Source organism: Ptychodera flava, chromosome 9, assembly GCF_041260155.1.
Source record: "Ptychodera flava strain L36383 chromosome 9, AS_Pfla_20210202, whole genome shotgun sequence".
Taxonomy (NCBI): Eukaryota; Metazoa; Hemichordata; class Enteropneusta; family Ptychoderidae; genus Ptychodera; species Ptychodera flava.
The window spans coordinates 29,261,040-29,280,950 of NC_091936.1; the positions used below are offsets into that span (position 1 = coordinate 29,261,040).

At 40.9% G+C, this 19,911-nt stretch overlaps 1 protein-coding gene across 1 annotated transcript in view; it reads right to left on the reverse strand.

Annotated features, from left to right (window-relative positions):
• Positions 1-19,442, reverse strand: part of LOC139140599 (G-protein coupled receptor 54-like) — a 36,274-nt gene extending 16,832 nt beyond the window's left edge. The window contains exons 1-2 of the mRNA XM_070709945.1: positions 17,731-19,442; positions 3,486-3,621 (exon numbers count right to left, since the gene is read on the reverse strand). Of these exons, the coding sequence (XP_070566046.1) occupies positions 3,486-3,621; positions 17,731-18,120 (526 nt within the window). The 5' untranslated portion in view covers positions 18,121-19,442. The remainder of the gene's footprint in view (positions 1-3,485; positions 3,622-17,730) is intronic.
• Positions 19,443-19,911: the final 469 nt, after the last annotated feature.

A 19,911-nucleotide genomic window follows, 5' to 3' on the forward strand; every position in this document is an offset into this window, starting at 1 on the left:
GCAGCTAAGATATTGCCTCGCCTTTTATTCTCGCTCGTCCTTATTCTATGTGGAGCGTCATAAATGTACATTTCAACAAGATTGATTTTCGGCGCATCTTTTATCTTGTAACGCTACTTAAGATATGGGTGCGGCGATTGATAAAGATGCAACAAAGGCCAGTAAGGCTCCAAATGGTTGTACATTTCCGGGACGACTTTTCTCGTCTCCCTCGCACGTGGAATAAATCACCGATTCATTAACGTGTTATGGAGGCCCTTTGTCATCATTATGCGCTGATGAAATGGATCATGTGGATTATCCATTCTCCCCGTGAATTTTTATTTTCAAATGAACGAGTTGCATTTTTTTTACCAGGTGACAGGACTCTTTCAAAGATGACAGATTTATTACTGTTTCTCACAAAGGTAAGACATCAACCCTCTTTTTTATTGTTGACAAATCTCCAGAGCATCATACATCATCTCTCTGTGGTTTAGCCGAATGTTCCACAGGAATCAACTGCCTCGTTTTCCACAAGCAAAAGGTTCATTTTCACTCGTTCCATCTTAAACGACTAGACAATCATTACGGAAAGGGCGTTTCGACTACCTATAAATCTGTTGTTTACGTAAGCAGGCCGATACTGAAATAAACGATGTAGACAACCATGACAGGAAGGGTATTCCGACGAACCTATATGTGTTGTTTACGTAGGCAGGAAAACGTTAAAATATGCGATTTAACACCCACAATCATTCAAAATACTGTCGAAAGCTTACGGTTTATGTTAAGAAATTACCCCCTTCCCACATCCAAAAAAGACAATAACAAAAACAAAAACAAAAAATACAACAACATGAAGTAAATAATGTAAATACTCGAAAAAGGCTTCCCACCAAAGGCTAAAATCTTGTCAGGTCGATTAGAGTATGGCAGCAGGTGTGTCAATTCATTAAAGTATCATGGCAGCATTCACTCAGGGGACAATCTTCGGACCTGTAATATCTCAAAATTCTACAACTTCTGTGGACCCTTATGCAGCTTGTACATGCAGAAAATCATTTCTTTAAAACTGGTGGCTAATCACAGAGCATAGCTAATTTGATTTCAAATATTTGCAAATTTGAGACAAAATGCCACTTTGACATCCAAATCTGTACGGTTACTCAGCGACTTGATCGCAGTTATGAGAAGAACTGAAGTCATATAGAGCCACTCTGTATGCATTAACTATTGCAAGCGTGTACTTTTTGTGTATGGATCATGATGAGTAAAGGATGGTTCATTCATAGCTCTTCATTTCTGATCTGTCATAGCTATACATTTTACAGAGACAATCGTGGGCAAGGCAGACGGTTTTCGCATTAACCTGCCCAGCTTGCCTCGTAAAGGGGGTCAACGGAGCTTATTTTGCCGTCATGAGACGAACACGATATCCTGTCTGTGCAATGGAGCATGGTAAATCTACGGCAGATTTTAATCACTTAGTGAAATATGTCTTGGAAAATATAATGTTAATGTTTATTGTAGTTCTTTCAACTTACTTCGTAAGTTTGAACTATGGTAAGAAAGGGCTGTGGCCGCGAGGTATGCCTACTGTACATCAGAATTATATGTGCTTAAGTTTTAAGTCATTTGTAGGCATAGACACATTTATCAAACATCCGACGGAGCGAGGCAATTCTTACGGCAAAATGACCTGGCCCAAAAATCGATTGATCCGTTAATGGGGTTGTCGAGAGACCAATCCGCCTTTTGTAATTAGTATGCATTGCGGAGAACCGGTGGTGGTATGGATGGTACATGTCAAATACTTTGAAAGGGCATTTTTCGTCATTTGGCCGACTCATCAGGGACCTTGACGGCGGAAGCAATCATACCTCCGTTGTAATTCTGGGATGCTGATCTGTTGTTTGCATTATCTGAACTGCGACCGCACCTGCATTAAACGACCGCGAAGACCTCTTGGTTTTAGTGGAATGTTCATATGTGAGCTTGGTTAAGCCGTGAGGCTGATCTACGCTGATCCGTCATGCTAACGTAGACCAGTCCCGTGACTAGACAGCCAGAGTTTGCTTCTTTCTGTCTCTGTCTGTCTGTCTCTCTTCTGTCTCTCTCTGTCTCTGTCTGTCTGTCTGTCTGTCTGTCTGTCTGTCTGTCTGTCTGTCTGTCTGTCTGTCTGTCTGTCTGTCTGTCTGTCTGTCTGTCTCTCTCTCTCTCTCTCTCTCTCTCTCTCTCTCTCTCTCTCTCTCTCTCCTCTCTCTCTCTCTCTCTCTCTCTCCATTTTCGCAAAAGGCTGTGAATGTGGATGAGATACAGCGTCATCTCTGATCGCGTTCTGGTCAGACCGATGAGGAAGCTGCCTTGAAAAGAGATTCGTAGTTTAAAGAAACAATAAAACCAATTCCTGATCTTTCATATGTATTATTAGCATGTGGACACTCTCACGTGTCCTATATCACCGTCTAGCTTTCCTCACAAATGAACGGAAGGAGCCAGTTTAATCGGTAGCTACACCTGCAAATCCCAAATCGGAAAAGAAGACGTGATGCGTAGACAAAATATCGTTTTTTTAGTAAGATTGTACCAGAGGGACTTCTTGATGATACCGTTGAAATCTATAACCTTTCATTGGGAACATTCATTAACTCTGTGTATTCTATAATTTCAAGTACCTTTAACGCAAGTAAATATTTTAGATCACCTCACTTCCATAAATAATTTCCAAACTTTTCCCGTCATCAAGTTCCCTCCAACCGTGAATGCAAACTTTTAAATACAGGTCATTCTTTCCTGCTGGGGTACCTACTTGCCGAACTTCATTACTTGCTTACCATTTTGAGCATAACACCAGTCACCTTAGATACAGGATTGTCGGTAGTCATGTTATCCGCTATGGTGGAGAATAACTTTCAAAAACCAGTCGAGTTAGCTTCGAGGTTAATGTTTTCGTATGATGTGTGGTAAAAACACTGTTGCAATTGTAAGGAACCGTGACCTCCTACTACAAATACCATAGGACTACTGTCTTTGATAAAGTAACGTTTGGCTTCTTTGATAAAGTAACGTTTGGCTACTGGTCACCATCTACCTATATTATTCTTGTCAATGTAATTATTATACTTTAATATTTCGATCTCTTTGATTCTCAGCAAAGGCAATCTGATACAACGGGGCACATATGCCATTCAAAGAGGTCAGCAAAATAATCTGGTACAGCGATCAAACACAATCGTACTAGCCATGACTCAGACCTACGCTGCACGATCGATTGACCCTGACCCTCTTTTGAACTTGGTCAGAGTCAATCAGATTCGTAAGTCATTCTCCAATATAGCTCGGAGCCGTGACCGATGTTATTACAAATCGCCGGTCCCGAAGGGACGATCTGAGACCCTTACCGAAAGGAGGGCGGTCGTTTTACGACACAATAAAAGTGCTTTTGACGTTTTGCGACAATTGCACTGAATCATGGACGTGTAAGTAGTGAATGTTTTACTCACCGATCCAGACTCCTGCGCTGACCATCATAGCAACCGTCGGCGTTCTAGTTTTCAGTGACTTCAGCGGATGGGCTATAGCATAGTAACGGTCGACCATCATGGCTGTCAGTGTTATACACGTCGCCTGAACTGTCACCTGATGGATAAAGTAAATTATGAACTAAACGTTAAAAATAGCTTATCCGATCAAAATTGGCCCTGCAGCTATGAATGCCAGAGAAAGTCAATATGACTGAGTAACAATGATCTAATTTTTGGATATAACATATCAAATGGACAATTCATAATTATATGATACACACAATATGGAAACTGTCACGATCCGATACACTTTAACGGAATGATGTCATAACTGTCTTTCGTCGACCAGGAAGCACGCACATTGCGCACTGAACTTTAAGTGCTGCATTATAAATCAACTACGTTTCGAGAAAAAAATGTTCCATTATCAACGCGACAGCAGACAGCTTTTATTAAGACTCATAAAAGCAATAACAATGTTTACATATTAGTGAAGATATGTGTAGATTATTGCCTATCTGAGAGCTAGAGAGACTGGTCTATAAAGACTAACACTTCGTTTTGATTGCCGAAATGTATAATAAAATATCTCTTCAATAAAATATCCTTTCATCGACTTCAGGGCAGTAAAATTCAGGCGAGAAAATAATATAGATAGGGAAACAGCATTGTGGCCAACAGTTCCGCGTAGTTCAGTCTTTTTTTCTCTTTCGAAGGTTTTAACTGCAGTTGAATAAACAGTATAAGGTAGGAACCTTTACAACTTCAATTAAACCGTTTTTGTTAAAGAGAATCGTGCCCTGAATGAGACCTCAGCATGTTTTTGTTTTGCTTGCTAACATTGTTAAAAAACACTATTGATATGCAACAAGCTTGCTGTGAAAAATTCTTGAGTTTTGAGAAGTTCTGAGAAGAGGAGAAACTATGGTCGATACATCACAAATGATGTTATACGATTAAATCCCATCATAATATATTTTGATAACAAATATCTGAGCTAGCTTGGCTGCAAATAATTTTCTTCGTGTTGTGTGTCCATAATCCATGTGAAGGTGATTTTTATATTTGAGAAAAAAAGTCTGAGTGCTTTGTGAGAAAAGCTAGGATCAACTTCAAGTATAACGACCAAATACGAAATACAATTTTCCATCTGTAAGTCTTCTGTAACCACCGCTACTCTGTATCGATAACCGAAATATTTTGTCAGGTTCGCTCAGATGATTGATGACTTGATAAAGTCGAATTATCTATGGTAACATCCCTCTCGTCTTAACCTTTAACCTCAATAATTTAATCCGAAATTCAAACCAACAGGAGACAGTTAGCTGTAGCTATAACTTTTGATGATTTTGATCACTATTTTTGTTCTGGGCGTCCATTGCAAGTTCTTGTCCTACATTGTACTTTATCGCTTGTCAACACAGCTTCTGTATACGTGTAAAATTCACCGTTATTGTTTACATATGAATTTTAGTCCGGACTAAAATTAACTTGTAAACAATAACAGTGCAGTCAACCCATGTACAGGCTGAGTTGACAAGCTGAATGCCCTGCATGTCAACATACTTTGGGGAGTAGATTCTTAACAATTACTATAGTTGACATCTAGAACAAAATTGCGGGGGAAAATAGTCATAAGTTCCAGCTAGTGGCCCTTTAACAATGTTGGAAACTATACATCGCACAATGTCGACTCCACAACGTTGGCAAAGCAAAACGAGTTGTCAGCTCGTGAATGAAATAGTATTACTCATTTGTGTGCTGTAATTTTTCCCACCAAAATTTTACTGCAACATTTAAGCAATGTTTACGAATTTTTCTGTATTTGTTTTGATATTTTTGAAGTAAATGGACATCACATTTAATTAACTACAGTTTTTTTTTAAAAGTTTCGGAAAAATTTGAAAAAAAATTGACTGTGGTATATTTTGTAAAGGTGACAAAAATTGACTTTGTCGCTCAAATGGTATTTGGCGCTCAAAGGGTTAACCATATTCGAATCATTTTCTACAACCCTTTTAAAATAACATCATGGAAACGGTTCGAACCGCTGCTCCGTGTTTATCAAAACAACAATACTCTAGTATTAACCACCAAATGACGGTCTGATATCACAACAAACTATCGTGATAACCACTAAAAAATACACAGATGTGACACTGTAAACTATGGGAACAATTCATGTCGCCTAAAATAGATTTTTCCAAATGGTTGCTCGTGTCTATCGACTGCGTACAGCGTTGCAAATTGAAAGATCTGCTGTTGAGAGACAGGTGTGCTAAATGCAACAATCGCAAGTTTTATCACCGGTTTCGATCGTCCACTGAAATTAAATGTGGCATTTTTACGGGTCCAAGTAGACAGTCGTGAGCGCAAACAATAGGGCAAGTATCTCAGGACTCGGGGACTACGCATTCTTTTGAATCACAATTTTTTCCAACGGATAATGCTTAACAACGCTACCATTATCGAAGTAGGGTAATCCCAAAAATTTGAAAGGCAATCGAACTTTTTGCTAGAGGTATACGCAGCACGTGCTGGGAGAAATGTCACGTGCGAACTAGACGTAGAGACTAGTGCGAACTAGACCAACTCTGGGGCAGCTTCGATCATAATACTCAGTGTAACACTTCCTTTTTAGGGGCCCAGCCTATGGGCTTGGCCCTATTGGTTTCGTTGGGGTTTTTCTTCCGTCAATTCTTTGCCAGCCTAGATCTGGAAAACCGCTCCATGTACACTTCCGAAACTTTGCAGAGTTGTCAGGGCTAATGAGAAGTGGTGCACCTACTTCTTGAATTTTTAATTAGTCACGTGACATGGCGGCCATATTGGATTTCATGAAAATCTGTAAATCACAACTACTCAAAAACCACAGGGCAAATCATCTCCAAATTTTGAGTGTGGCATGCTTGCACTTTGCCCTTTAAACTTGACTAATAAAATTCCTAGCAGTCACGTGACCTTGGCACACCATATTGGATTTTCGGAAAAATACCTTTTAGTCTTTAAAAATCTTCTCCAGAACCAATGTACCGATTGAACTGAAATTTTACATGTAACATCTTAAGTGTGACTTCTTTCAAGTTTGCGAATGGCATTTGGATCGGTCACGTGGTTTTGCCGCCATATTGGATTTTGTAAAAATCGCAATTTAATGTTTAAAAATCTTCTTCTCCAGAACCAATACACCGATTCAACTGAAATTTTACATATATCATCTATAGTGTGATCTCTTTCAAGTTTGCGAAAGACATTTGGATCGGTCACGTGGTTTGGCCGCCATATTGGATTTTTCGAAAATCGTAATTTTAATCTTTACAAATCTTCTTCTGTAGAACCAAAACACTGATTGAACTGAAATATAGCTAAAGTATAATTTCATTCATCTTTGACCAAATTCAGCATATTTTAGACTGCGCAACATGAAAACACCTGGACTTAACTGCATGTCTACAGCTGATCAACTGGGCCCCGCCAAGGCTGCTTGCAGCTTTAATTGTATTTGCTTCCACAAGGTTGTATGCCATGCATTCACTAAGACCATAGAGAGTTGAGAAACTACTGTCTATGCTGAGACGAAGAACAGTGTCTCCCAAAAGCAGAACATATGATAGTCGGGGAGGAGAGCTGGTATTAGCTTATTTGTATCGAAATCACTAAATATGAAAGGTGGGGTATTTTTCTGAAACGCCTACCCTATGAGCAGCCGCCAGTGGGTAATTGAAGAAATATCTTAGTCATGTGCATTTATGAGAATTCTGTCATATATATCGAAGAGGCTGCCCTGATTGTCATTTTAAAGATATTTTTCTCTGTATTTCTTTTGATGTTTTTCTGTATTTCTTGACTTAGAGCGAGCTCTTTTAACCATCAAAAATTGACATATTCATTATCCTAAATTTGAATTAACCTGCAGGCTGCGCCAGAAGACTGACGTATGCTTTCCAAAACCCTATATCTTCAAAACAGTAATAAGACATACCGATCACTGGAATGTATAGCGGATGTAGCTGAAAGCCTAGCTACTCTCTCTCACTTCGGTAAGACTGATGATGTGAAGTTTTAAGAAACTGAAATGCACATTCCCTGATAATGTCACCAGCTTCACTTTATCTCGACTGTCGGGCGCCCTACATTTTTTCCTCCAAATAGAAGACATTTATTTTAGGTTGATGTATGATTAATCTGAGCTGGTATTAAATACAAATACTCGAACCCACACAGCTTTATCAATATAAACATTATTCAAAAAAGTTCAATTTGTTTAAAAAATAAGAAGAAATCCTATTTTACAAGAAAACCAAATGAAACATCAATACCGTGGAAATAGCGACATAATCGTATTACGGAAGAAGAATGAAATACTGTAACATTGTTGACTTTTTTCTACCTGTATTTGATACAGACCACGCATGCCTATAAATCTCGTATATTAGTTTATTCATATCTCTATATCTGGATAACCCAGGGTGCACCAGATCACCGGCAGATGTGCTGAAAAGTAAATACAAGGCTTGGAATAGTATGTTTGCATTGCCGTCAACCATAATGATTACAGACTGAAACACTCTTCAGTGAGAGGTCCATTATTAACTTCCATTTAGAATATATGATAGGAAAACGATCATATATTCTATGATATAAGTATCGCTACGTGGCTTAGTCCGACAAAATCACGACAGGTGATAAAAACGACTCTGTTTACACGATCTTAGTCATGAATACGTCGTTTGGTCTTTTTTATCAGGTTGATGGTTTAGCTGTAATTGATATCATAACCGGCTTAGATTATATTAATTGGTAAAATGGATGGATGAAAATCCCCCAAAACAAACATATCAATTATCAGTATAGACGTCATCATTTGTAAATGTCATCGAACTGCAAAGTGACAGAGGATCAGCAAGACACCCGAAACTCTAATCGGTGGACATTTCTTGCGCTAAAACTTTACAATTGGTCGTTTAGTTGTAGTAGTTTTATGCTTTCTTTCTTGATAGCTAAGGAAGGTCTGAAAGAAACCTAGAACTTTTGTCGTTTCGATAAGAACGAAGTAAAATGGCGCTGAAACAGTATGCCTCATTATAATTTTTGTTTTGTTCGATTTTTTTGGTCTTTGCACAATTCCTTTTTAGATTTCTGCACGATTTCTTATATGTATACCCGGAACATGTGATATCTTCACGGCTATTGTGTTTAATGCGGAAACAATTTTTCGAAATGTTCCAAGACTGTCCAGTTTTAGACGGCGGAGAGATGCAGTGCAACGGGTGTATATTTGATGGGAAAGAATACCATGGATTCTAAAATCAATTTGGCGTCATCTTCTGAACTATGGAAACGGTGAAGAACACGCGTGCAAGCTGTCTATCGATTAAATGAATTTGAAGTATTTGCAGAGCGTTCGCATATACCACCTGAAGTGTTTAATGAGAGTACAGGTTACACGTGTAACCGGCACGGTTTGCTTAAGTGTTGCAATACACCTATGGTCTGAATTGGTACGTTACAAATTGCTAAAGGCCTAAATTGTCTGTTTCTTTAGATAAAAAGTTTTCGATCGATGCTAACTAGGAAATTTTCAAATGCGACGCGTGGGCCGGGAGGTAAACCTGTCAAGGTGTCGAACCATCTGTTCTCCATTGTCACTACCTTTCAACAAAGCTCTCGCGAGACTTGGGGCAGAGGTTCGAATCGCCGCGAGGCTTCATCGAGACTGCGATAAATAATGCGAGGTAAAGTCCTTTCACAAATATGTCAGCAATTATAAGGTGAGCACAGTGGTGTAGGAAAAGTATACGACTTGGACAAACAGATGAAGTAGCAAAACATACACTACTCCTTCAGTTTTCAATTTCGAGTCAGATCGTATTTCATTCGCCAGTGAAGGGAAATCGATACCGGACTTCATTTTGTGTGCGCGCTCTACTTTACTATTACGACACGTAGGCACGCAAAACAAATCAAATTAGTGTCCGACAAATTCCATTAAACAGCGTTGAAAACCAGCTCGTTTCCTTGATATTAAAATCAGCGAAAATCAAATTTTTGACAACGAGGTCAATGTGATAATGACGTGACTGGTGAGCGTTGAATGTATTCCCGTTTCCACCAATGATCGATATTTTACTACGAATCAAGGCCCTCCCAAGCTGACTTCGAAAACTGAGAGACGTACATTTTTTCTCAAAATGTGACCATGTCATACTGTGTTTTCATTATCACACTTATGAGGTTGACCTCGACCCGGAAGGACAGGAAAAGAAAACACGAGTTCTTCAAAAAATTCACGAAGTGTCTCATATTTTATTTCGAAACAGTGCAGATGACGAAATTCACCAAATTGCAAATGTCTCACTTTTGAAAAAAAAGGGAAATCTTTGATGCCCATGAATGTAATTTATCATTTACTTAGAAATACTTGTTTCGCCAGCGGCCTTGTGTAGTTAATCTATGACAAATGAACACGAGATTTAGTAGACAGTTTTATGTAGCACAACAGAGCAAATAGGCCCACTTTGTATAAAGAGCATATTCACACAAAACAGATGCGACCCTTAGGCCCGTAAACGAACCATAATTACTCTTCAAAGTTGGTCTTTTGAAAATGTCCACGGCGAGTGGCGAGCGCGTAAATTACGATTTTATAATTATGGACTTATAACTTTAATAAATCATGATTACTTTAACACCGTGGGGGCGTCTGCGCTCCGAAGGTGGCTTGCACTGAACAGTTTACTCCACTGGCGAGCAAAACAGATGCCATGACAGCGGCCGAGAGCTGTCGCGCCAATCGAGTGCGTATCAGGAAGGATTCTAAGTTTACTGAACGAAACCGGGTAACTGACTAGACTGCTGCAAGAGAGAGGGGAGACTCGATGTCTACCTCCAACCACGTCAATCATTCGTTTACTGATGAAATTTCCCTTGTGCCGTCTGCTTTACGTGACGTAAGCCGTCCGAGGTTCTTATGTTCCCTTCGCACTCCATAAAAACTCGAATCTGTTGCTACGAGCCTTCAAATGGGTGTTCTTGGTTATTGGCACGCTGTAGGCCACGAAACTTAACTGCGTCGTAAAAAATTTAACAGAGGGCCGTAAATCAGAAGCCTGTAATTTATCGCAATGTCATCTTTTAGATCTCCTGTCCGCTCAGCTAGTGTTTTTGGAAATTAGAAATGTTACGATCGCCAATCCTGCGCCATTAATAACTTTTGTAAACGTCAACACCGCATATGGCGCAGCCTCATAAACGGATTCGAATCTCTTCTCGGTATTGGGAATTTTTATTGCCTCGATGAATTTTCCTTTGTTCAAATATGTTGTCGTTTGCACATTCGCAAAAAACGTCGGTTTTTTTAGTATCCTGCAAAATCACTCTTTAAATGAACTAGACGGTGTAACTTGGCCGCAAGTTCATGTATGTCTGTCTGTGAGAAACAAACTCCTACATCGTAAACTAAAACCAACGTTAAGCAAAGTGAACTTTGGTGTTTTGTAGTGGTACTTATACATTGTAGTATTATATATTTAGCCCAAACAAGGGACGGTGTGCTGCAAGGTCACCATAGTCTCTTGTTTGGTCTAAGTTTTCATTACATGCTTCTTCACTTTAAATTCTGGGGATTTTCACTGCAAATGGCAAATATATGCTTTACTTCCATGATAAACGAATATCCGTTACAAAGTAGAATGATATTTACTATCGAAAGGGCGCATTGATATAGCTAAATTACTGTGGTTCATCGGATGTTCTTCTGCACAATTTGCTGAATAACGCATTTCCTGTGTAAAACACGTAACTTGGTCATTTTGAAATCCCGGAGGTGCTAAGTTGAAAGTAGTTCCATGTCGCTTTCAGTCAGACGTTAGCTATGCGGCCTGCTTCGTCATCAACAGGTTACCACTGAATCCTATGGGGCGCCCGACGTTTGATATACTGGTAAGAGGCATGTAATAATCAACTTTGTCCCATGCTTTTAGATTCCATACATGTCAAGCAAGAGTTATCAATACATCTTTAATCTAGATCAAAGCTTTGCATTATATATCATTTGAAGATAACCAACAACAATCATATTATATTGCTCGTGCATATACATAGTGAACTGGTCAAATTCTCGTGGCATACCGTCACTGGGTGTGGTATATTGCTTAAGTATCTTATGCGAAGGAGAGATATTGATCTCACTCACAAACAGTTGCTGAAACATCTTCCCGAAAGTCAGTTTATTTCAAGACTCAGGGCTTAAGTAATTTCCCTGTTTAATCAAAACCTTATGAAAAATTTTATCGTGACAGAAGAGTACGTACACATAGAAGGACTGTGTACTTAGGTTGGGAAGAAACTGACACTTTCGCAAGACGTACAAGACTACTGCGTAATTGATACCCCAAATATGTGTTACATCACTCATGCTCATATTTTATCATACCAAAACAATCTGATGTTTACTGTCTGTTCTGTGCTGTTTTGTGTCTATGTTTACAACTATTGTCTTACAAATTTTGACCTAGTGTTATTGGATTATGGATTGGTATGATTGCGATTCTTTGACACGTTTTTACGATTCAATATAACTTCTCCTTCTCAGAAAGCCGGCCATAGCTGGCTATCACACGATGCCATTTGCTTCAAAACGGTGATGTATTGGAACAGGGAAGTACTCGATGACTTATCATAGACCTCTCGCTGTTTAACCCTCATGGACGTGTTATTGAAAACAGATTCATTATACATGATTTACAGTCTAAAGGTAGATGCTTTCGTCCTGGAGACGATTCCTCACCATCCAAGCGCATACCTTACGCTACGCACTATACAGTACCGTAAACACAGAAATCGAGTAAAATAGTTTCACGGTCTCACTTTTGGAGACCCCTAGAGGCCAGTCGAGATAAAACTGTTCTTGAGAATTTCTCGACGGAATAATATATATCATGTTTCGAGATTGTTTGACCTCCAACACGATTCCTTCAGTCGCTTGGTACACTGTCGTCGTGATCATGGGTTGAATTCCCTTCGTATGCTCTCATTTGCATAAAAGCATTAAGGCGTAGAAATGACGGTATATGCTAAAGATTTCACGCCTGGCAAAGGCGTGTGTGCCAGGAGGCACAAACGGCATGTTATGAGTGAGGTGATACCGGGGAATATATTGTGCTTTATCGATGTTTACGATAAGGGCGTTCGGAGACTGCATTTCCATGGAAACCTGTCGTTTGTTCATGTCAAACTGGTATCAATTTCACGATATGAGGAACAAGGCAAGACAAGCTGAGAAGACAACGTGTTGCAACGTACTGCAGCGGAGAGCTGTGCCATGCAAAGCAGTGCGAGGCAACAACATAATTCGGCACAAGACAAGACCAGAAAAATCCGTATAGCACAGTACAGCAAATCACGGCACATTAGGGAACAACGCAAAATAGCACAGCAAAGTACACAGTCCCTCCAGCGACACGACTGTTCGCGTCAGATTTGTATCCATGTACGAGTAGCGAAATTTGAGAAATATAAAACGCTCCACAGCAGAGACAAAAATATCCGTGCTTTTTATATTTAGTAAGGGTATATAATTATCGTAGTCAGCGTGTCCATGTCAGACCCTAATTGCTCCCATTCAACCCTCATCACTTCAATTGACTTTTAACCAAAGAAAAGTCACTTTACGAGTTACAGCGACGTGCCCTGCAATTGCTATGTCCTTGGTGATACGTTCAGCTAGCGTGGCACAAACCAGACCGTCCTGAATAAATCAATCACAACTTGTGTGAACTACTCTCAAAGCTAAAAGTCCAGCGTCAACACCGGCACAATTTGATGAATTAAAGGCGGTTTGAAAACACATCACACACACGCTGACTATCTTTATCCTGCTAGTGGGCAAACCTGTTGACCTCCTGGATTGATAACAAATGTCGTATAAAAGTCCTCGGCAGTCATGTCACCAAACTATTTTTTCACATTTGATTGCACATTAAACGTAACCTCTTGGCATTTGCCGAAGTAATAGGGTTAAGAACAAATGAGTGGGTAAATGGGTAGGCAATTAGCCAACAAGCTTGCTGGATAGGTAGGTAGGTATAGGTAGACATGGCGACATGCACGTAGACAGGTGGATGGATGGGAACACTGACTGACGAACTGAGTCTGAAAATATGACGCAAACAGAAAGACAGAGACAGAGAGACAGAAAGACAGACAGACAGACAGACAGAAAGATAGATAGATAGATAGATAGATAGATTAGATAGATAGATCGATAGATAGACTAGATTGATAGATAGACAGACAGACATACAGTTAGATAAATAGACAGATAGACAGATAGACAGAAAGACAGCCAGACAGACAGACAGACAGACAGACAGACAGACAGATAGGAGGATAAGAAACGGAGGTCTTGACTATGGACAGGGAAGTTGCATGCTGAATCTGAACTTTAGCATAAATTTCGAAATGGGGTAAATGAGAATTTTTCAGGTATACATAATAAACTTAAAAAAAGATGTGTTAAAGTTCACTTTCTCGGGGAAAGGACTTCTGCGGAAATTGTCAGAAAAGTTATGATATCATCCGCGAATCGGTAAATGTATCTGATGCTACTGTGAAACAAGTTATTCTATTGTGGCTCATGCAGTTCCCCAGTCGCCATGGTTTTCTCAATTTTACAGACGAAATATGACAAAGTTGCTTTAGCGAAAGATATATCACTAGCTACGGTTATAGATACGGAAACAGCGTGAAATCGTGAATCAGAGCGTAGTTACTCTTTTAATTTCGCATAAAAAACGGGATAAAACAGCTCAAGATGACACAGAGGCTTAAACTGTCAATATTACCAGCAATATGGTGAATATATCGCGCAGCGGTCACGCAGCGTATGGGAGACCGTACTCCAGACTGTAACACCGTCCTTCGATGAACCCGTTTTTTTTTTCTTCGATGTCTTTGTCTTAAGCAAACATCCCCACACACGGTGACATACTTGTTCGTGCAGTGAGTACGTACTTTTCGGTGCGAGGACCTGATGGACTCGTTTAACACGGCGTTAGAATGCCAACCTTGAATCGCAAATAACGATCGAAAGCTGTAAACGTCTTTTATGGGCACACGTTCACTCGAAAGTTTTACATCCCCCAACTCCTTGCGGTTTGCAAACGACTGTTCTGCGGGTAGTTATGACTTTCAGCATTGTTCCTAATCGTTGGTATTTAGCGAGCAAAAGCAAGTATTCATGATAAGGTTTTATCATCCAATCGAGAGATAAATTTAAATGTCAGCTGTACGTTTTGTCAATATCTAGACATCAAACTTCATTCCCCATGTACTCGAATATAAAGTAAAACAAAACTCCATCGTATAGTCGCACTCTGTGACAATTGCAAACTCGACGGGGATGGAACTCGTTTTCGCTATCGCTCGCCCTTTCTTACCGGCGCACGTCAAAGAAAACGCAACTTCACGAGCGCCCGTGGGGGAAAAAAGCAAGCTTATGAAAAATGTTAATGGCAAAGTTTCTCTATCCAGCACGTGTACATGATTTGTGAACGCTGACAGGTCGTTGATTGAGCACATTTTGGAGGCCGAGTCTCAGGGGACTCAATCTCTACTCGAACCATTTTGAACCGATGCGTACAAACATCAGTGACATATTAATGCTATTACTGAAAATGGACAGGTAACTACTCCAGCCAAATCCTACACATAGTGAGTCACGTAACCAGCAAGAAAGCGTGCAAAAAATACAACACCGCGATGTGACTGTTCTTTTGTCGCTGCCATTACATCTGTCAACCAATCAAATCACGATCGAAATAACGAAATTTCTGATCGTTTACATTTTTGAATTCCGCAGTGATCTTGTTCAACCGATATCGCGGTATCACACAGAAGTAATACATCAGGCTTGCTTGGCCCTGTGGCGCATGATTTGTGTGGAGACTATCGATGATTTGTGTGTTTATCATGATGGGTCGGCACGCTTCATTTATTAGGTTCGCCACAAGCTGTTATAATCGCCCGCCTGCCTGTCTGTCTGTCTGTCTGTCTGTCTGTCTGTCTGTCTGTCTGTCTGTCTGTCTGTCTGTATGTATGTATGTATGTATGTATGTATGCATGCATGCATGTATGTATGTATGTATGTATGTATGTATGTATGTATGTATGTATGTATGTATGTATGTATGTATGGCTACAGGTAGGTATAGGTAGGTAGGTTGGTTGGTAGATAGACATACATATGTAGATTGTTAAGTACGTCAGGAGTTGAGCTCAGGCATTTATATTTTTATGTACAGGTAACAGGTAGGTGGGTAGGTAGGTAGGTAGGTAGGCATGTAGATATATTTGCATAAATGTTAGAAAGAAGGGAGGTAAGTAGATCGCATATATATTTAAATACATTCACTTTCCGTGTAATATGCCATGACTATTATATGAACTGTTATCGATTTGCCTTCGTAAAAAATGTCCACCCATTAGTCAGTGACAGCACAGTAGCTACACAATCTCCATCAGTATTGCTTTAAAGTTGGGCATCGTTGACAACTGTTCTTCATTTCAAGAGTTGAATACTGATCATTATCGCTGATTATGGGAGCTCCTTCTTTTCGAGCTTTGAGCAGTTATCGTATAGTTTCACATTTTTGGACGGAGGAAATCATGTCAACCTGCCACCCATACAGATTAAAGAACTGACGTCATGCAGTTGCTTCGTTTTCGGAGAAGTTTTCAATAAAATTATAACTTTTAAAAACATATTTTTTACACACATGAAGAGAAAAGCGATCATTTTGTTACGCCTCAGCGAAATGAAATTTACAGATCTCGACCAAAATCGTGGTTGCCGGGTTCGTATATCGGTGAAAGCCACGATTTGCAACCAAATCCGTCCCGCCAAAATCTTCTCACATTCTCTTCAGCCAGCTTTATAACTCAACGTATGGGGTTTGCTATCGCAGTTCGACGCAAAGATTGTAAGAACTCCGCTGCGTACGTGTTCAACCTGTCCTCACCAGATTCGTGAAATCGCAAGACAACCATCTAGGGGCACAATATTGGCCCTTAACTAATTATAGCCGACATGTCCCGTAATCCATACAGTAACAAGGCTTGTGGGACTAACTTCTCGGCGAGCTAATTATTCAATTAGGATCATGACCATAACTTTCAAGTCTAGTTGCTTCTAATGTGTAAATCTTGCTAGAGAGAACCTCGGTTCAAGTATCTCTGTAATAGATACAGGACTTTCTAGACAGCACTAAAAACACACTTAATAATTCAGATTGTATTGTTCAAAAATAAAAGCGACAGAAAGCGTCAAAGAGCCACTGCCGCAGTAGAGGAGGCGGTCTTTCTACTGGACTAGGAGAAAGGCGGATGATTGGCGACACTGAAATTGCAAACTTCATGTGTGGACAATTCGCCTTTCTAGGAGCTTTGACAAAAGAGAGGTTGTGAGGGATGCCGGGTAGAGTTCAGCATGAGAAACGCTGTCACTTTATGTGTGAAGACTTAAGTAATGTTTCATCGCGTGTTTCCTGGGCAATATCGTCAACTGCCCCGCGTGAAGTGGCAAGGCGGTTCATTAAAGAGCAGCGAAGCCTGTGTGTGCCACAACTTCCTTTATGGAGAATAATTGAGTATTGTACCGCTACTAAATCGAAATTGTATCGCAATTGATGACATCAAGCCAATCTCGTATTTCCGAGATTGCAGACTTTCTAATCTGCCCACTTTTACCTTCTCTGCGGGGTCCTTGGGTGACCTTTCTACTGCTCCCTCCATATCCCTGAAGTGTGAAAAATCTCTTGGTTGTAATCGCCACCAAATTAAGGTATACCGTCACTCCTAAGAGTACACGAAAGAATTAGGAAAAAAGTGACACAACGTTTATCCCTCAGGAGCTCCTAACACGCGCACATTTAAGGCACAGTGCTTAACGTGACAAAGCAAACAGCAATCCAATTTCTTTGCATCACGTGTACCCGCATGACGGTGTATTAAAATTTTACTGGCCATAAGCCCCCATAACCTGGGCGGCCTGCCTTTCGATTTTATCCGGCGGTCATATAATTACACGGGCATGGTTTCACCGGCTCTCCGGGGACGCGTTAAACCGTCTCCGGTGTTTTACAGCCGGGCCGGTGGCTGTTCATACCGGGGGGTGAGGTTCGAGTCAAGGTGACAGCGAAGGGTAAAGCAGGTGCCGTATACTTACGTGGATCAGGTAGAAGGAAAACTTGCACATGAAGTTGCCGAAGTACCATTGAGTGGACTGCACGGTGGCGGTGAACGGTACACAGCAGACGAGGAACGAGAAGTCGGTGATGGCAAGGCTCAGGATGTAGTAGTTGGTGGCGGTCCTCATGCGCTTGTTTTTCAGGATGACGAAGATGACCAGGAAGTTGCCCGTGACACCGATCAGGAAAATCAGCCCTAATATCAGCGGTAGAAGCCAGGTTTCCACGAACACTGGGTGTGACAGGTCGGTCATGTTGCCATAGGCGGCGTAGTCGGACCCAGCCTCGTAGCAGCTGTCGAAATCCTCGGCGGAAACACCGCACAGGAGATTACCCGTGGTGTTCGCGAATTCGATTTTTCTAGTCATATCTTGAGATGCTCTCCGTGTCTGTCAGCGCCAAGGGATAAATCACTGTATAATTCTCAGGCGCAGAATAAAAGTTTTCGTGCAGGGTTGATTCTAAACAGGAAATCTTCTATCGACCGGCGCCTCGGATTTACCGCGGCAGCGAATCTGCTTCCTCGATTAGCGTTCGTCAACGAGCATGCAAAAAATCTCTTTCGACAGCCACCGGTCAGCGCCAAGTACGTGCCTACACCTCGGTATGTTGTCTGAAAATTGATCGGTGTGATACAAGATACAATGGTTAATGATATGGAAAACCCTTGGTTACGGACGTTAAATGTTAAATTCACTTCTCCTCTCTCTCTCTCTCTCTCTGAAGTCGTTTGTTAAGATGTATGTCTGGAACGCATGGCTAAGACATAGCAATACATCTTAGAATACCTTATACTTGCTTGCTGCCAACAAGCGTCAACTGGCGTCCTATGCTTGGCCGTTGCCTCGCTTGATCTTGTGCTACAGAAATAAAACTGGAATATATCAGCGTTCTTTGCCGACGTGACGACAACACCTGGGAGAAATATTGCAGTTGGCGATCTTCAAGGCTGGTGAAAGTCTCCTCCGCAGTAATGCTGGAAAAACGATAATAATAAATTTTTCATAGAAGCTCAAGTGGACCGACATTAACACGGGTTGATCGATGCGGATTGTGGGCAGATGCTGGGTTAACGTTAATCAGGAAAAAATGTGCTTGTGTACCAACGCCGCTGATTTGATACTCCCAACACGCTTGAAAATGTCTCTTCAAACCCAAGAGAGAGGACGGAAGACGACAAACTTTTGCGCAACTTGTAAGATTTTTTGACGCTTACTGGAGCAGCTACAGCTCAAACTGGTGATAAAGCGTCGAAGCCGACTGTGCTGTGATTTCGAAGTTCATGCAAATCAACGTCTGGCCCAGAGTTCTGCAAGTCCACGGGAATTTGCCGGTGTGAGAGAGACTATCTGCGCCTAAGGTACACGCTGACCAATAACAGTCACATATCCATACAAATTTTCCTGCAGACTGGGCAGTTAATGGCCACAAACTGGTGATGAGCGTGGGGTGTTTGTCGAAAGATTGGGTACGGAGCTGGTCTGATCAAGTTCTCGTTATCGACAACGGGTCAGCAACTGAGTTCTCCGCTGTTCTGTACACGAGTCGCTTTGTGACCAGAAACCAGTAACAGGCCCAGTATTTATAGGTCCGGCAGGTTGGTCGGTGCTGAGAGCGAAGCCCTGTGAATAGACAGGCGCGAACTATCACAGACAGTTCTGAGCGCGTTGCACGCACTCTCTCTGTTGGTTTATCGTTGGTAATAATTCAGCCGTATAACTCCGACGGTTTCCGAACACCGCCCCCACGCGTCATTCATTACGTCACTATAGTGCCATCCGGGGACCACAGCGCTATTGCGATATGAAATGAGCACATGCATTAAAAGGGAAGCCGGAAACGGTCCCCACCACAATGAATTAATGTAATGGCTTCAAATGGGTTAAAACCAAACAAAAATGGACAGTAATAATTGAGGTGTCTTTTTTCAGTTTTTCCTAATGGTAAAACCAGGCCGACTACAAAATTGACAGCTCTGTTTTTAAGCGCGTTCACGTTATGTTTGCCAAGAATACTCTGTTCACCTGAGATTTCTACGTAGGATTAGCTGTCTTTTTTCGACATCAATTACGTTTCTGTCGTTTATCATTTAGGAGTGAATATCCGCCTGACGTGACATTGGCATTTGATGACAAAAATGGAGACGACGACAGACACAA